This window comes from Sturnira hondurensis, unplaced genomic scaffold, assembly GCF_014824575.4.
Source record: "Sturnira hondurensis isolate 20B ecotype Veracruz unplaced genomic scaffold, ASM1482457v3 Scaffold0005220, whole genome shotgun sequence".
Taxonomy (NCBI): domain Eukaryota; kingdom Metazoa; phylum Chordata; class Mammalia; order Chiroptera; family Phyllostomidae; genus Sturnira; species Sturnira hondurensis.
Genome location: NW_028077851.1, coordinates 3508863 through 3526443, shown reverse-complemented (window position 1 = coordinate 3526443; position 17581 = coordinate 3508863). Strand labels below are relative to the sequence as shown.

The 17581-nt window shown below is 47.3% G+C and overlaps 1 protein-coding gene across 1 annotated transcript in view; it reads right to left on the bottom strand.

Moving 5' to 3' along the window:
• The window catches only part of MAP7D2 (MAP7 domain containing 2), an 88241-nt gene that overhangs the window by 32668 nt on the left and 37992 nt on the right, over positions 1–17581 (bottom strand). The window contains exons 2-5 of the mRNA XM_037046355.1: positions 10661–10738; positions 9183–9346; positions 2901–3015; positions 1965–2063 (exon numbers count right to left, since the gene is read on the bottom strand). Coding sequence (XP_036902250.1) covers positions 1965–2063; positions 2901–3015; positions 9183–9346; positions 10661–10738 — 456 coding nt within the window. The remainder of the gene's footprint in view (positions 1–1964; positions 2064–2900; positions 3016–9182; positions 9347–10660; positions 10739–17581) is intronic.

Here is a 17581-nt window from a genome sequence, read left to right as displayed (position 1 = left end):
CTACAGACTGAGAAACACATACCCCAGTGCTCTTCCTGTCCTCATCCACATGCCTTCTAAGCCACTGTGATGACACAGCACACTGCTTCCAGCATCCTCCTAGCTACCTAGCCTATCTAGAAACGCCCAGATCCCAGCAGCCGTCAATCTGTAGCACAAGGTTTTCTTCTGCTTCTAAACTGTTCCTCTCTTCAATTTCACCCAACCTCACTCAATTGTTCAACTAAAGCCATGCTAATCCCACCAGGAAATCACTTATTTCCTTGTGACCAGGGGCTTTTATTTGGTAGATTCAGACCACACGAAGTCACAATGAACCTGAACTCAGAGAAGAATCACCACCAGAAAATGTCTATGGCCTGAGCTGAAACCGGACTTTTTTTCTGAAGGTTATCTACAGCTCAGGTTGGAAAGAGGAGTCGTTTGTAAAGCAAGGGGCTCTAGTTAGAGCAGAACAATCTATAGTAGTTGGTTTCTTCCTCTTATCAAGAGATGGGGGTCACCATGGACTTTTCTCAAATGTTACGACTGCTTATGCTTAGGGTGTATGTCAACAAGTGGTCCCAGGTCTGGTGTTCTTAATTTCCGGTTGTTCAGAGTGGTTTCTAAAAAGAAACCTGTACAGCAAACGGAGAGGTTCGGACAGTGCCCTGCCAAGCCATACTGGATTCTCAAGGCAAAAGGAAGGATGTGTGCCCTGGCTTGAAAGGAAGCAAGCTCACCGATGAGATTTGCAAAATCTACCCCTCTCCTTAATGTTTTCCAGTGAGAGAACTGCCATGTTCTACTACGTCTTCTGACCAAATGATGGGTCTTAGAAAAATTTTTAATTGAATTAAGCCAAAGTAAAATTATGATAAATTCTGTTTTGGTGTACATAAAATATGTAGACTTAAAATTATATGAATTTTACTATACATACCTTCCAATGTTTTGCAGCATTTCTACAACTGCTTTAACATTCTGGAAAAGAATTAACTATTGGAAATTACCTTAAGCCATGCATCTAGACCGGGGTACACAGTTCTCCTTTCGTCTCAGGATCTGCTATGGCTCAGGATGGCACTGTTCTTTAGACATTTGATATTCTCTCGATAAAGTAAGATTTTTGGTGCCCTCTTCAATTGCGTGCCCAAGTTGAGTACACTTGCCTCACCCTGGCCTGGGCCCTGAGTGTCATTCCCAACGGGTAATTATCAATTCTCTGCCCACGGAAGGCCAGTGCCCACACTACAGTTCACTTGGCACATGTAGCAAAGCCTCTCCTACTCAGTAGGAGCAATAAATTGCTCTTTGACTCTGTCAAAGGAATGCTGGAAACCAAGGATATTTCTTCCTACTGCTCTCAAGTGACCTTCTGCATTGCTGGTAAATAGTACATGCCTTTCACCTCTGGTTTTTTTCTTGGCCAGCCAGAGACAGATTAAATTTCTAAAGTTCTGCTAATGCCCAGGCCTATGTCAAAGCAGAGAGCCCACCAGAGAGGTGAAACCAAGAAGGCAGCCCGCTGATCGCCTCGTTTGGATCCCTAGTGTTAGTACTGATAAACTCCCCACCACTCCCTCTCAAACGCCTCTCCAGGAACCCATGGCATTAACACCCAGAATTCTGTGTGATTCACCCAGAAGTGACTGAAACGCAACCGTTCTTAATGCTCAAACCAATGACTAATGAGAGTGTGAAAGGTCTGAATGCACAGAAGTCAAACATGGGTAAGATTTCAAGGTGGAAGATATCGAACTAAAGATGAAATGTCTCCAAGCACTAGGACGTAAGCCATGCAGAGGTCCGCAGTGACAGGAACAGAGAAATATGAGCGTGTCATTCACAGCACCAGAAACAACATCCCAAGGCGTCGGACTAAGAAATCACTGGTAAAAGTGCTTGAGACACACGCGGTGATGGAGGAGGGTGAGCAGAAGAGTCATCACAAAATGCCATGGCATGGTGATGCTCGGATATACCATTGGTGGACTCAGCAGCGGTGGCGGCAGTCCCTGGGTCAGGAGGGAGGGTGCCATCTGCTAAACTTAGAGGAGGGGATGGAGTATTTTCTGATTCACCTACACAGCAAAAGATCAGAGCAAAGAGAGGTAAAAGAAAAAGTACCGATTTTTGGTTGACTTAGTTTCTACTTAGAAAATTAGAAAAAGTAACTGAAATGTGCTGACTTCTCAGAAACACAACAAAACAAAGTACGTTCACTGATAAAAGGTTAAATGCACAATACAGCAAAGTTGAGAAACTGTAATATAAATGTAAACCTATCCACTTTCGGAAAGAGCCAGTATACAACTCCCGCATAATAGAATGACAGGAAGTAAGACACCAAAGGGGAGAAAGCCACCCAGACTATTCACAATCTACACTTTCAAGATTTGAAAATGTAAAAATCAGTATGAACCGGATAAGGAAATGAATAAGTCATCTGGAAACAAAACTGATAGAACAATAAAAATCAATAACCAGGGGAAATCCGTAGCCCCCCTTTTTAGAGGGTAACTGCTGCTCAGCCTTGGCAAGGTCACGCTGCAGTCACAGCTTAGCCGACTACCAGTTGACTGTCCCTGAAATTAGATTGTCCCAGGGCTGGCCAGGTGGATCTGCTTAACCAGGCTCTGCACTCAGTTTTCTCTGTTCTTCTTTTGCTTTACCTCACAGCCCAGGTATTGCGCCCACTGCTGTTTGCTGGCAAAAGGAACGCACAGATCCCCTTCGTGAGAAACGCAAACCCAGGAAGCTTGGCAGTTTGAAACACTGCACCTGAAAAAGGTATCTGCCAATTGAGATTGGTTGGGTTTGATGTTTGGTTACAAAGCATCCCCGAGACCCTGCAGGCTGAGCTCAGGATCTCCCGCCTGCCTTGGGGTGCTGCAATGCAGGCACAGCCCCAAACTCACCATCACGTCCTCCAAGCGTCAAGGCCTGTGTTTGAACTCCCAACAAGCACCGCTTGCTTGTGTCCAGCTGTTGGGCGCGCTCCAGGGACCTGCGCACAATAGCCTCCATCCGCTCCTGCCAGGTGGTGCAAAGGGACAGCAAAATTAACACACCAGCCTCAGTTCTGGGGGTGAGTCACCACTTGGGGCTGTGCTCAGCATCCAAAACCCAGGCACACGTGCTCTCAGCCATACCAGAACCTTCTCGATGGATGGAGAGTCAGCAATGTGGCTGTGCGATCCCAGCCCCAACACCTCATATCTGGGAGGGGCTGGCTCAGCCAGGTCTTGATTTAATAACGCTAGACAAGCATTAACTCCTTGAGGTCTGTTTCAAGTGCCAGTTTGCCCCACCTAGTAGAAGAATGGAATTGGTTTCTAGAACCAACTGAATGCTCTTTAGCTGAAATGCGTAAAACATTCTGATTTGAGAACCTTTAAATTCAAATGTAATTTGATTTTTATAACCTTAAGCCTAACTTTTTGGTGTGGTACATGACTGAGGTTTTGTGAAATAAATTTAAAGGTTCTCAAATCAGAATGTTTTACGCATTTCAGCTAAAGAGCATTCAGTTGGTTCTAGAAACCAATTCCAATTCAGTTGGTTCTAGAAACCTCTTCTCATTTTATAATCTTTTTAAAGGGGGAATCAATTGTTTTCTATACTGTAATGTTTTTCTGCTGTACAGTGGGTGGGGGGGGACGACAGTGCTACATATTTCAAAATTTAAAAGAGACAGGAGTAGGGAACCTTTTGGCCACACAATAAAGCATCCATGCATTCTCAGAGTTACGTGGGACGAGGAGAAGAAGAAGTAAACAGTTTTTAGGCAGAAGAGAAAAAAAAGGAGACTTCTCCCTTAAACGGAACATTTATTTATCGAAGGCACTCTCCTGTATTAATGCCACTGTCACTTTCATAGAGTTGGGCCTGACTGCAGGCAAGGATCTCCTTGGCAGTTGCAATTCTACACTCCTCGCCACTCCAATGACACTGCAAATACCAGCCACTCTCCCTGCCTCCTCATGGAGGAGGCTGAAGCAAGGTAAACAGTTACACCCTTTCGACCTCACAAAACCCACCCTGAGGTGCTCCAGGAACAGCGCTCATCTGAGCCTAACTCCAAAATAAAAAGATACGCTTTACTCCTGGCTTAAAAAAGCAAGCCAAATTAGGGCAGCACCAACTGCGTAACTACGACTTCAAGTTCAGGGAAAAGCTCCGTTATTTCACTCACTAGAAACACAGAAAAGTCACTCAGGAGGTGCCTGGACCTATCCTTTGTCTACACTAGAGGGATGAGTTGAGCATTCTCCACATCCCAGCCCCTTCTGCATAATTTCTCTCTGAATGATCATTTGCTAAGAGACAGCTTCTCTGGGCACCTGAGAGCAAAAGGGGGATTTTTTTTTTCTCCTCCTGTGAATGTCAGATTTGAATTTGCTCTACTTTTTGGCTGAGATTCTACAATCGTGAGTGTACATTTCCTGAGTCCCGTCCTCAGAACTCTGGCCCATTAAATTCTGACAGCCAACCCTGGGGGTCTGTCAGAGAAAAGCTGGGGCACTGGGGTGGGGAGGAATTTGAATATTTGGACTATTTGTCACTTGAGGTATGGTCGCTCCAGACTGGGCTGAATAGTATTTTGTTATATGAATTTAACATAATGAATTTTAACCAATGATCTAATATAAGTGCTGAAACCCTGCACCCGAGGGTAAATTTAGTTTTCAGTCATTATAAGAGACTTTGTACCTTCCAGAAGGGCCTCCCAAGGTTGTCCCTCATCGACTAGGAGATCAATGAGAAGAAAGAACACTAAGAATCTTCAGGCTAGCCTTATCTAGGGGCATAATTAGAAGGGACTGATCCACTCAAAGCCAGACCTCCTCCTGGACCAGTTACCTTTAGAAAAAATCTCTCTCCATCTACTGCCAATCCACTGAGCAGCTCCAAATTCCACCATTAGAGATTCATTTCTTTGAATAGTTAGTAGGCTTATGAAAATGAACCCATCCCTGAGAGAAGACACGGTGACTTTGTGTCATCTGCTTTTGGTGAGAGGATGAAAAGTAGGTAGTAACCAAGCTCTACGGTAAGGCGATTTATAGAATCCAAAGTTGTCGGAATGGGGTGATTCAACATCAAACCGAACCTGGCTCCTTTCACGTTTCTCAGAGGTTAGTTTACATAGGCATCTTTCTGTTCCTTCACGTGATGAAATGGAAAGAATCCTAGATTTGGAGTCAGAAGATATGGACTAAAACGCCACCTGTGCCTGCCAGGTTTTAGCTCTGTCACCTTGAGTCAATTGTTTAACTTCCTGAGGCATCCGTTTCCTTATTTATAAAATGGGATCTTACCTAGTTGAGCAGACCATTCCAGTCTACAAGGTCATAACTATGAATGGCATACTAAATCCTGAGCCAACGCTAACTGAACTGGATGGACTCTGAGGATTACCACCAACAGGGCAGTTTCAGCAGTGGCTCTCAAACTGGGGGGCTGGTTGGAACACCCCTGCTGGGCCCCAGCCCCAGAGTTCCGATTCTGCAGGTTTGGGGTACAATCTGCTGAGAATTTGCATTCAGTGCTGCTGGTCCTGGGGCTACACTTCCACAAGCACTGGTTAGAGGAAAGGCTGGGAGCGAGAGAGCATTGATATTAATGTCATTAATACTGATATTATTAATATCAATGGCATTAATATTAAGATATAATATTAATAAGTATTTGAGCTGTATACCATTATCCCTCAATTCCTGCCAAGCTCTGCTTTTCATGCCAGTTGACAGAAGATGGGGAAAGGGCAAGGCAGATTCTTGTCCCTAGAATGTCCCCTATTGGGTGGGTCTTAGGAGGAGGAGGAAGAAATAAGGAGATCCCACCCTTGACCCCTTGCGCTCTAGATCTGCTTGGATGAACTCAGAGGAGAGTCAAGGCCAGGGTGACCTGCTGGGCTGGCCTAGCAGTATACAAGGAGTCCAGCAGGGCCCAGTCTGGGCATTGCTACCCACACAGACACATCTGGTAGGAAAGGAGGGCTGGCTGTATCATTTCCAATGCCCTTACTACACGTGTTCTGACGACAGTGTGGGACAAGCCCCCAAACGGTCCTCAGCAGAGTTCTGTAGAGGGTATTGCTCTCTGCAAACAGATGTCCACCTCTGACCAGAAAGGCCATGCAGTCACTATGGCCCCACACCAGCCATTGCCTGTGACAGGCCAGCCCTCAGCTTAGTGAAGTTTTTGTTCAGGTTGAGTTCAGAGATTTATCATTTTACACTCAGCTTGGTGGGTCTTGTTGGATATCAATCAATGGCAGCCTGAGAAGTTGTGATGTGTCCAAATAACTTACAGAAGTGCAGCTACTCTTTGAAAGAGGCCTTTCCTGGTTATCTGTGTAGCATGAGGAACAGAGCTGGCTTTGCCAGATCCCATTTCCTGGGACCTCTAGGCAGGAAGCCACCCTCCCCAAGTGGACAATGGGAGATCGCAGTGTGCTGTCAGCCCTAAGCAAGGTAGGTGTGACAAGGACTTCTCTCAGAAGCTTGATTGTTGGGGTATGAGAGGGTTGGAGAAACCCACCTCGAGGAAAAGGCAGCCTCTGGTGGACACTGGGCCGCCCCTTCCCCAGGATAGGCCTGATTCGCCTCCAGCCTTCCCAGCCCTCAAGACCCCCAGGGGCCAGGCTGTCTGTGGTACCCACTTCTCTGCTGGCAGACAGGAGGCCTGCAGGCCGAGCCTGGCACTTATCCATACAGATGTGAAAAGTTACCGAGAGCAACGTCACGGCAACCCTAGGGACATGGCACCAGGACAGGGCTGGGGGCAGGTAGGTAGTCAGTGGGCCTTTTATGAGCTTCCAATGTGAGACCCTCCAAGGCAGGACTTAGTAGGCAACCCAAACACTTTCCAAAAAGCTAGAGAAGCAAAAGGAGCTGCAGTGGAACGGACCCCTGCAGGGGCTGCTCTGGGTGTGACAGAGTGTGACAAAAAGAACTGGAGTGTGCCATAGCTGTGTGCCAGGCAGGCAGCGGCCCTCCCACTGATCTCCAGTGAACCATGGGGCCGCTTGCCATGTACACTTACCTGTTCTCTCCAAAGATCACCCACAAGGACGCCAAATAGGCCTCTGCACAGGTAGAGCCGAAGCCAATGTGGTTAGCAGGCCTATGTGTGCAAGTCCCTCAGCTCCACCGGGCCCTGAGGGTGGGAGCAGGTGGCGGAAGGAGGCTGCTGCCTCCCAGTGTTGCTACGTTTCTACACAACCACGGGAGGCCCACATCTCAGCCTTTCCCTGCGTGTCTGGGGAGAAGAGGGAAGTGAGCTTGGCTAGTGTTTATGCTGACAAGGGCCAGGTAGCATCCCTCGCTCCCCGCCATCACCTTGTTAGAGATAAAAGGGGGCAGACAAAGCAAATAAAAAATCAGCCTGATGCACCACCACTAAAGATTCAGCTACATCAGGACCAACCATCTGGCACGGCGCTCCCTCATCTGCAACTGCAGGAGTCTGAGAGCTTGATCAAAAATGCCTCAGGCACTACTGTTCAATGAGAAATGGTACCCACAGGGAGTGCCTCAAAGGTGGCCCATGTGACACTGTAGGTATGTCACAGGCTCAGGAAGTGTCTCCAGTGACCGAGCAAGGACCCCTGGTGGAAGCAGGAGTAACAGATTTGCTCTGAAATCAGCAAGCCTGCATGCAGGATGTGAAGATCAAAATGGAGAGAGCAGGGAGGAAGAGAACAAGGTGTGCGAGTCAGGGATGGAGGACGGAAAGAAAATGGGTTAGTCCAGGGACTCATCACACACACACACACACACACACACACACACACACACACACACACACAAGCTAGGAAAGGAGAGCTCTGCCCCAGGCTACTGAAGCGGCCTCGCACACTGTGGCTTTGTTTTGAAGTCTACAGACTGCACCATAATCTTTTCTGGGTAGCTCCTTCTCGACTTTGCTTCAGCCAAGGTCAGCTGAAGTCATTGAAGGGAATCAAATATTTCTGAGCATTACTCTGTGCTAGGTGCTTTGCTAGGCACTTTCACAAAGGCACCTCCTTTAACTCCTGTGATCACCTCTGTCTGGGGTCAAGGAGGCCCAGGAGAGTGTCATGAGGGGCTCAGCAACTTGCCCCTGGCTACCAGCTGGCTAGTGGCAGAGCCAGGGTTTGAGTCAAGAGCAGCTGAAGCCACACTGTGTGGCTGCAGCCAGCAACAGCGAACCATGGCTAAGACCCTTGCTTAGACCCTCACTGATTAAGAGGAACAAAGAAATGACCATGTAAATGAGAGCTTTGTGGGCAAAGACGAATGTAATTGCGTGTGTGGGCACTTGTTCATGGTTTTTAAATTTTATACAAGGGAAGGAGTACAGATGTATCATGATAAAGCATTTATGGACTTGAAACAGGCTGAATTTATAGAGACATTTCCGTATCCCATAGTGCTGGCAATTGGCAAACCTCGATGTTGTTTATGCTAAATGAGTTATTATACCTCATGAATATGAAATGATTGCCACCTGACACAAGGCTATGACTACATACTTAAAATACACTTGCTACAAAAAGCTATACCCTAAATGTGCTTTCTAAATATATTTTCAAAGTTTAGTGATAAAAGGCTCTGTAGGGGTAATTATATAATTATTCCATTTCTTTGTTAAAAGGTAATTGGGAGAAAAATGATGATTAAAGCAAGGAAATGCACTAGAATTTAATTATACTAGCATATCTGGATTTGGAGGTAGACCATTTGGTTTTTCCAGCAGTGCATAACTATTGGAAAGTTCTCTTCTACTATCACAGCCGTTCCTCCAGCCTCATGTCTGCACTGCAGGCTCAGACGCCCAGCATAACCCCCAGGTCCCTATCCGCAATCCCCTCAGAGTCCTAGAGTCACAGGTGGTTAGGCCTGGAAGAAGCCTTGGAGACTGCTACCCACTCACTTCAGAGACAAGTCATTCAAGGCCCAGAGAGGCCAAGTGGCTTGTCCGAGGTCACACAGCAAATGAAAAGCTGAGTTGAATGCATAAGTCTTTTTCCTAGTCTAGTGCTGCTTCCACTGTACAGTGGCATGCTGCTGAAGATGGCATGGTGGGCCACCCAGGAGAGAGCTTCGGAGCGAACCACTTTTGTACCACACAGCTGGGCAGGACGCGTAGGTGCCCTGAGCACCACACCCTGTGTGAGCCACTCAGATGGCCTGGGGGTCCCGAGACCTTACCCTCCGCTCCTGGAACCTCTGCTCCCTTTTCTCTTCCACAGCAGCCCTCTTCTCGTTCTCCCGGCACCGCCGCTCCTCCAGTTTCCGCCATCGCTCCATCACTTGCTTTTCATACTGGAGTGCGGCTCTTCTCTGTTTCTCCAGGAACTGCTGCTCCTTGGCAGCTGGGGAAGAAAAACAGAAGAGGGGTGGCATTACCAGAGCACTCTACATCGTTTGCATCAAGACCCCCAACGCAGAAGCAAGATGGAGACCGAAAAGGAGCCCAGTGGGAGGTCAGGCTGCAGTGACTGAGAGGAGGGATTCTGGCCCCCCTCATAGCTGGTGACTGTGGGCGTGCTGACCATGCAATCTCTTTGCTTTCCTCCTCTGTGATGTGGGGACGGCCATATTTGCAACATCATGGTGCTGTGAAGATCGAATGAGACAATGCATGGAAAGTGTACAGCAAGTGCCCCTATACATGGCAGCTACGACTATCATTGTTATCCTACAGTCAGTCTGGTCGCCCTGGGTAAGCCACACACTGGTTGACAAATGAGTTATAAGGGTACATTCATTCAAAACATGTTAAGTATGCCTGTACCTCGTCCCAGTCACTGAGCTAGGCAAGGGGGTAAACACATGAATAAGATTGGCCTTCCCCACCAAACAATAAAGGGGCCTTAACTCCACCTGGCCCAGTAAGGACAGGGTTCCCTGGAGGGTGCAATGCCTGAGCTGACCAGCAGGAGTCAGTGAAAGGGAATGTGAAAGTTCCTCATTTGTCCCAATTCACCGGGGAGATGACTTGTCTACATAGCTCAGAGCACTCTGTGGGGAAATGCCCTTCTTATCCATCTAAAGCACAGGTGGCAAACACAAGGCCAAATTTGGCCCTCCACCTTGTTTCTACCTGGCAGCAGCGCTGAGCTCTCGCTTAACAGTTAAGGAGTAGTTACAAGTATACAGTCCTAAAAGTACATCTGGCCCTCTGAAGGCAACAACGAGGCTGATGTGGCCCCTGGTGAAAATGAGTTTGACACCCCTGACTAAACTCTGCAAGAGGTAAGACAGCCTTTCTCAACCGGGTTCCCCATCTTAACAGATAATGTCTCAGCTGGCCCTCTTAGATGCCCTGGAGAGATAGAGAAGCCTGAGTGAGTGTACGCAGTGGACACCCGAGGGGCAGGGGGTAGCAACTGCTTCTCCAGTTCTCATTCTGCATGCTATCCACAGCCCCTAGCATGGTGCCTGGAGCACGGCGCATGTCCCACGTTCTCCACGCGAGTCAAGGAACTGTTTGGAGAACTGCAGAATTGTGAGCATGACAGCCGCAGTGTGGATTCACCACCCGCCCCCCCCCCCAATTCTCCACATTCATCTAACTGTTGTTCTAGCTCTCTTGCAATTCGGTCACAGATTTCTAAGGCTCTTGAGGAAAGACACCACCATATCTCCATTTCTTTGCACCTAATACTGCCAAATACACAACGTACCCATACTTTTTTGTTTTTCTTCACGTCGTTCTTTGGCCTGCCTTTGTCTCTCATTGGATCTTAAGTTCCCGTCCATGGCTGCAAGAGAGAAAACACGATGAAACATTTCTTCATTACTTTCCCTACCTGCTGAGTGCCAGGGGCTGCTGGGCCTGGTGCCCAATCTGGCCACATGCACACATCATCCATCAACATTGCTTCCTTCCTTGGAGGCCCAGTCCATCACTCCCCCATGCGTGGCTGGCCCCACACACGACTGCTACGCCCACCCACCCACATCAACCCCGGAAACCAAGCCCTTTCCCTAGTCCTCTGTTCCGGGCCTGACCCTACAGGGACCAGAAAGTGTAATAGTGATAGGGATCACTGGCAGTGTGTAGAAAAGCCCACGAGGCCTCCCCCACCCTGGCTCCCAGGGGAGGGGAGGAGGAAAGTGGACATGATGATTACACAGAGGAACATTCTAGCGTCTGTAGGTTGGCCAACGGCTGTGGGAAACACGCAAGCTCCTCAGGTAAACAATGAGAACCACAACACTCAACATTGACTTTGGTTCGGCTAAGTTTGCTCTGATGTCAATCTTAGTATTTTAGAATCACAAGGAAGCAGCACACTTCTGTTCTGTTTGTCACTGAAATATCTATAAACAATAATAAAATGGAACAAATGCAGTCTCCTCCCCAAATGCCCAGGAAGCATCCCGGGGCTCCTCACTGTCAGCCATTTTATCAACCTTCTCTACAGGGTTCTAAAAGGCTCTCTAAATCAACAATGAAATGACTCTGTAGGATGGGAAATAACTTAGAGCGCTGGGATCACTATCAGTCATTCACAACTGTTATTTATATAATGTTCCACCTAAACATTTGGGAGCAATTGGTTTCAGTGTCAGCACAACCATCATCTTCTGGGCTCCGGAGCCCTCCTCTACAGTAACATCCCACACTGACTTCATAGTGCCCGTTGCCATGGCAACCTGTGCTTCCCCCCCCCTCCCATGAAGGTTCCTACACTGTCCAGGAGGGACCTACAGGCTTAGGCTGCAGGGTAGGCATGGCAACAAGGACAGGGATGGATGGGAAAAACACTGCGTTGCCATGATTCCCCACCATCATCTGCTTTTGTAGCCTGGATCAGAGAGAGGGGAAACTGATGCTCAAGAGACAGACACTGAAAAAGTCAACCCTGGACAAGTACCACTGCCCATGGTTGGTTTCAGTCAACTCTTCATCACTGCAATGCTACCAACAACATGGGTGCCACCAAGCCCTTCAAGTCCCTCCCCCCCCAATAAAAGAATTTCAAGGCCTGACTTCTCAGCTTATCACTGATGGCCCCCCACAATTGAACCCCAAACTCTTTTCCCATCTTGACGCCAGCACTGCCCTTCTCCCACACACCTTCCATCTGAAACCACCCCTTCTCCCACCACCCCTGCCTATTTAAACCCTGCCCACCTTCAAGACCCCACAGGTTCCCCAGGCCCCAGGATGCTGTGAGCTCTCCCACAATGGAGGAAGCCTAATTTCATTCTACTTGGTCGTTGTGCTCTCCTCTAACTTGGTCTCCCCGGACAGAAAGGCTATGAGCTAAGGTGGTCACCCACCTCAGGCCACTGCCCCCTGCCCCACAGCGGTCCTGAGGTACACACAGTGCTTGAAGGCAGGCATGTAGTCGGCAGAAGGGGGAAGGGGAGACAAAACGAGGTTTCTCTTTTCTCTAAATACTTCCAGGCCCTCCTCTCTACCACACGAGTTTGATTAGTAAGAATAGGTTCTGTGTGAAGAAAGAAAAGTCCAGGAACCCGGGACAGATGCTTGCGCCCTTCCTAGGAGGACATTCACCGCTCTGTATTGCCCGTGTCGCCCTCTAGGTATTCAAAGGCCCACCCCATATCTAAGGTAGGGCCTAAGAATGACCGAAAGGCTCTTTAAACAGAAGAAAACAGAACTGAGGGAAAAGGGCCAAGCACACTGGAACTGGCCACATTACCTTGAGGCTTTAAAAAGAGAGTGCAGGCTATTCCACGGACATACATGACTGCAGGCTGCCTCCTTGAGGGCACTTGTGACAGAGACAACTTCAAATCATTTCCTTCCCATCAAGGCTTCCTGGGCATTCTGAGTCATCAACATCTGTTTCATCATAATAGGAGGTGACAACAGAGCAGTTACTAGGAAACCAGTGCACTGCCCGGATCACCGTCATGACCCCTCACCTTATAGGTGCAGGAAGGGAGGCCCAGAGAGGTCAATTAAGTTGTGTGAGGTCACACTGTCAGACCTGGAGAAGCCGGATTGGAATGTTAAGAACCTGGCTCCAGGATCCACACTCTCTTTTTTCTTAATTTCATGTTTGAAATAGTTTGTTTTTATTTTATTGTCTCCATGACCACTTAGTCCCCTTATCCCCGTCCAACCACAATCACCACACTGTTGTCCAGGTCCGCGAATCCTTTTCCTTTTTGCTCAGTCGCTCCGCCCCCTCACCTGCCCCTCCCTAGCTGGCATCCTGCTCTCTATGAGTCTGTCTCTGTTTTGCTTGGTAGTTCGGTTTGTTCATTAGATTCCACTTACAGGTGAGATCATATGGTATTTGTCTGGCTCTGCCTGGCTTCTTTCACTGAGCATAACATTCTCCAGGTCCATTCATGTTGTCGCAAAGGGTAAAATTTTCTTTTCTATGACTGAGTAGTATTCCACTGTGTAAATGTACCACAGCTTTTTTCTCCACTCATCTACTGATGGACACTTGGGCTGCTTCCATATTTTGGTAACTCTAAATAACGCTGCAGTGAATGTAGGGGTACTTATGTTCTTTTCAAGCAGTATTTCGGGTTTCTTTGCATACATTACCAGAAGTGGAATCGCTGGGTCAAAAGGGAGTTCCATTTTTAATTTTTTGAGGAGACTCCATACTCTTTTTTCCCCAGTTTCCACACCAACAGGACCTGCACTCTTAATCGCTGCTTTCCTATGTGGCTGTCCAACAAAGGAGGAGGCGTAACAGCTTGATCTTAGTGCCCATGAATGACAGCTGTGACCCAGTATCCAGGACAGGCAACAAGCCCCATCCTTGTCCCAGCAATGAGCCTGTGAATGTGGGGAGAAGTCTAACTCACTAGAGCAGCATCGATAAGCACTACAGCGAGCCAAGCACAGGCCGGCTGGACACACCTGTGGCTGCTGCCCAGGCAAACTGTTTGTTTGGAAATGCTTGCTCAAGGAGGTTTTAGAGAGGCTGATGATGCTGGATGGGAAGAGCGGTAGCCACAGAACCCTGGGAACAGCTGTGGTGAGCCATCTGTCTTGTGCCACTGAGGAGGGTTGAGGGACACAAACAGCCCAATGTGGGTAAACCTGGAGTCTCTGTGCTGTCATATGCCAGCCATGGGCCACAGGAGGCTATTTACATTTAAGATAATCAAGATTAAATGCAATGGAAAGCTCAGTTCCTCAGTCACACTGGGCACATTTCAGGCACCCACCAGCCACATGAGGCTGCTGGCTCCTGGAATGGACAGCTCTGAATGAGCGGCCTGGAAGCTCAGTCCTGTATTCTCTCCCTTCTTGCTTAGCTGCTCTGGGACTCGTGTATAAGGACGCTCTCGGGGTTCGATCAGGGTTGAGTTTTGCTGAGTAACACTGGGGTAGGACCTCGTCCTTCCATACAGCATCTGCCTCTCCTGATTAAAAGAATTGTCAAGCAGTCCAGTGACAAGGGAAATAAACACAAAAATAAACAAGTGGTACATGGTTGGTGGGAATGCAGACTGGTGCAACTACTGTGGAAAACAGTATGGAATTTCCTCAGAAAACTAAAAATGAATCTGCCTTTTGACCCAGTAATTCCACTGCTAGGATTATATCCTAAGAACCCTGAAACACCAATTTGGAAGGACCTATGCACCCGATGTTCACAGCAGCACAATTTACAATAGCCAAGTGCTGGAAACAGCCTAAGTGCCTGCCCATCAGTAAATGAGTGGATCAAAAAACTACGGTACATTCACACAATGGAATTCTATGCAGCAGAGAGAAAGAAGGAGCTTATACCCTTTACAACAGCATGGATGGAACTGGAGAGCATTAGGCTAAGTGAAAGAAGCCAGGTGGTGAGGGACAAATGCCATATGATCTCACCTTTAATTGGGACCTAATCAACAAAACAAGCAAGCAAGCAAAATATGACCAGAGACATTGAAGTAAAGAACAAACTGATAGTAACCAGAGGGGAGATGGAAGGGGCTAATGGGGGGAAAAGGGAGAAGGGTTTTCAGGAACAACTATAAAGGACACATGGACAAAACCAAAGAGGGGTATGATTGGGAGTGGGAGGTGGGATGGGGGGAAAATGGAGACAACTATACTTAAACAACAGTAAAAAAATTTTTTTTTTAAATAAACAAGTGGGACTACATCAAACCAAAAGCTTCTGCCCAGCAAAGGGAACCATCAACAAAATAAAAAGGCAACCAACCAACCATACATTGATATTCCTCTCCCTCTCTCCTTCCCTTCCCCTCTAAAGATAAATAAATAAAATCTTTTAAAAAAGGGCAACCAACCAAATGGGAGAAGATAATTGCAAATGGTATTTTTGATAAGGGGTTATAAGAACTTAGACAACCGCAGAGCAAAAAACCAAACCTGATTTTAAAATGTGCACCGGATCTGAATAGACATTTTTCCAAGGAAGATGTACAGATGGCCAACAAGTATACGAAAAAATGCTCCAATTCACTCATCATCAGGGCAATGCAATTCACAAGACCACAGTGAGATGTCACCTCACACCTGTCTGAATACCTGTTATGAAAAAGACAGCAAGTATTGGAGACCATGTGGAGAACATGGAAGCCTTGTGCACTATTGGTGGGATTGCGAATTGGTGCAGCCACTATAAAAAACTATGAGGGCTTCTCAAAAAATTAAGAATAGATCTACTGCATGATGCAGCAATCCCACTCCTGGGTATTTATCCAAAGAATACAGAAACATTAACTCAAAAAGATATATGCACCCCTAGGTTCATTGAAGCATTATTAACAACAGCCAAGATTTGGAAACTGCTTGTGTTCCTCCACAGATGGATAAACAAGATGTATTTATGTGCAATGGAATACTACTCAGCCCTAAAAAACACGAAATACTGCCATTTGTGACAACATGGATAGAACTTGAGGGAAAAGAGGGGTGGAGAGAGGGCAAAATGGATAAAGGGGGTCAATTATATGGTAATAGATGGAAATGAAGACTTTTGGTGATGAACAAGTTACAATGTGTACAGATATCATCTTATAATATTGTATACCTGAAACTTGTATAATGTCATTAACCAATGTCACCTCAATTACAAAAAATTGTCAAGCAAACATTCTCAGAACATTCATTTGAAGAGAAGCCAAATAATTAACTCACATCTCCAAATTCCACCTGTGACTCTGGATGACGCTCCGAGGAAGGGCCCCTGGTGAGAGGCCCTGGGCTTATCCTGAGGGAAGAAGGGGTACAGCCCAAACCAGATAGCTCCTATTTGTTAGGGGTCACAGACTTGACCAGTTATTACCACTACAGCAACACGGCCTGAGGAAGTGAGGTAGAAGGTGACTGACAGACCCAAAGCAAGTGACTACCTGAGCACTAACGATACCAGGAGACATCCTTTAAAGACATGGCATACTCAAGAATTGATGCTGGCCCTGGCTGGTGTAGCTCAGTGGATTGAGCACGGGCCTGCAAAACCACAAGATCGCGGTTCGATTCCCAGTCAGGGCACATGCCTGGGTTGCAGGCCAGTTCCCAGCAGGAGACTCACGAGAGGCAACCACACATTGATATTTCTCTCCTTCTCTCCTTCCCTTCCCCTCTAAAGATAAATAAATAAAATATTTTAAAAAAAGAATAGATGCTGAATTTGGTTCCAAATGGAAGCCTTCTTTTTGTATGGCCTGAAGTCTTTGTGCATTTAGTTTTCCTGCCTAATTGTCCTTTGTCCCTTGTTCCTTATATTCTATGTGCACACTTATCATCTCTCTTTTATTAACCCAGACTCCCAGCTTTAACTTTGAACCCCGTGGGAATAGAACCATGGTGGCCAGGGGGCAAGGAAGAGGGGCTATACAAACGCATCATGATGGGTCCCTGTGGTAGTGGAAATGTTCTCTGCCTTGACCCCACCAGTGTCGGCACCCCGGCTGTGCTGCCAATTGGTGCCAGTGGGGAAAACTGGGTAGAAGGTGCATGGGGTGTCTCTGTACTGTTGCCTGTACCTGTATATGAATCTACAGTGACTTAACATGGAAAGTTTAATTAAAAAAAATCTGGCCCAAGTATGAAGCCCTGGGAGGGATTCAAAGACAAAGAGGAAGAAGGGGGGGAAAAACAAGGAGCAGAAGTGTCCTACCCAGAAGGCCAAGGGCCACCCATGTCAGAGACATGCCTGCCCCATTCTTTTTCTTTTTTTTAGATTTTATTTTATTTATCTTTAGAGGGGAAGGGAAGGAGAGAAGGAAATAGCAATGTATGGTTGCCTCTCGTGAGTCCCCTGCTGGGAACTGGTCTGCAACTCAGGCATGTGCCCTGACTGGGAATCGAACTGTGATAGTGTGGTTTGCAGGCTCGCGCTCAATCCACTGAGCTACACGAGGCAGGGCAGCCCCATTTTTGATGCAGTCTTGTTTCCCAGGACAACAGCATTGAGGTGATTTGGCCCCCCAAAATGGAGGCCTTTTCCCGGGCAGTTCATCCACACGGGAAATGAGAATGAAGCAGGGATACTGAGCTGCTGAACAGCTGGCAGCTGTGATAGCTCCCTGAGATATCACAGTATCTCAGAGATACTGTGTTAACAGAAGAGCATAAAAAATCCCATACTTCACTGATTTGCTCTTGCTTGGAATAACTTCCTGTTTGTTGTCCC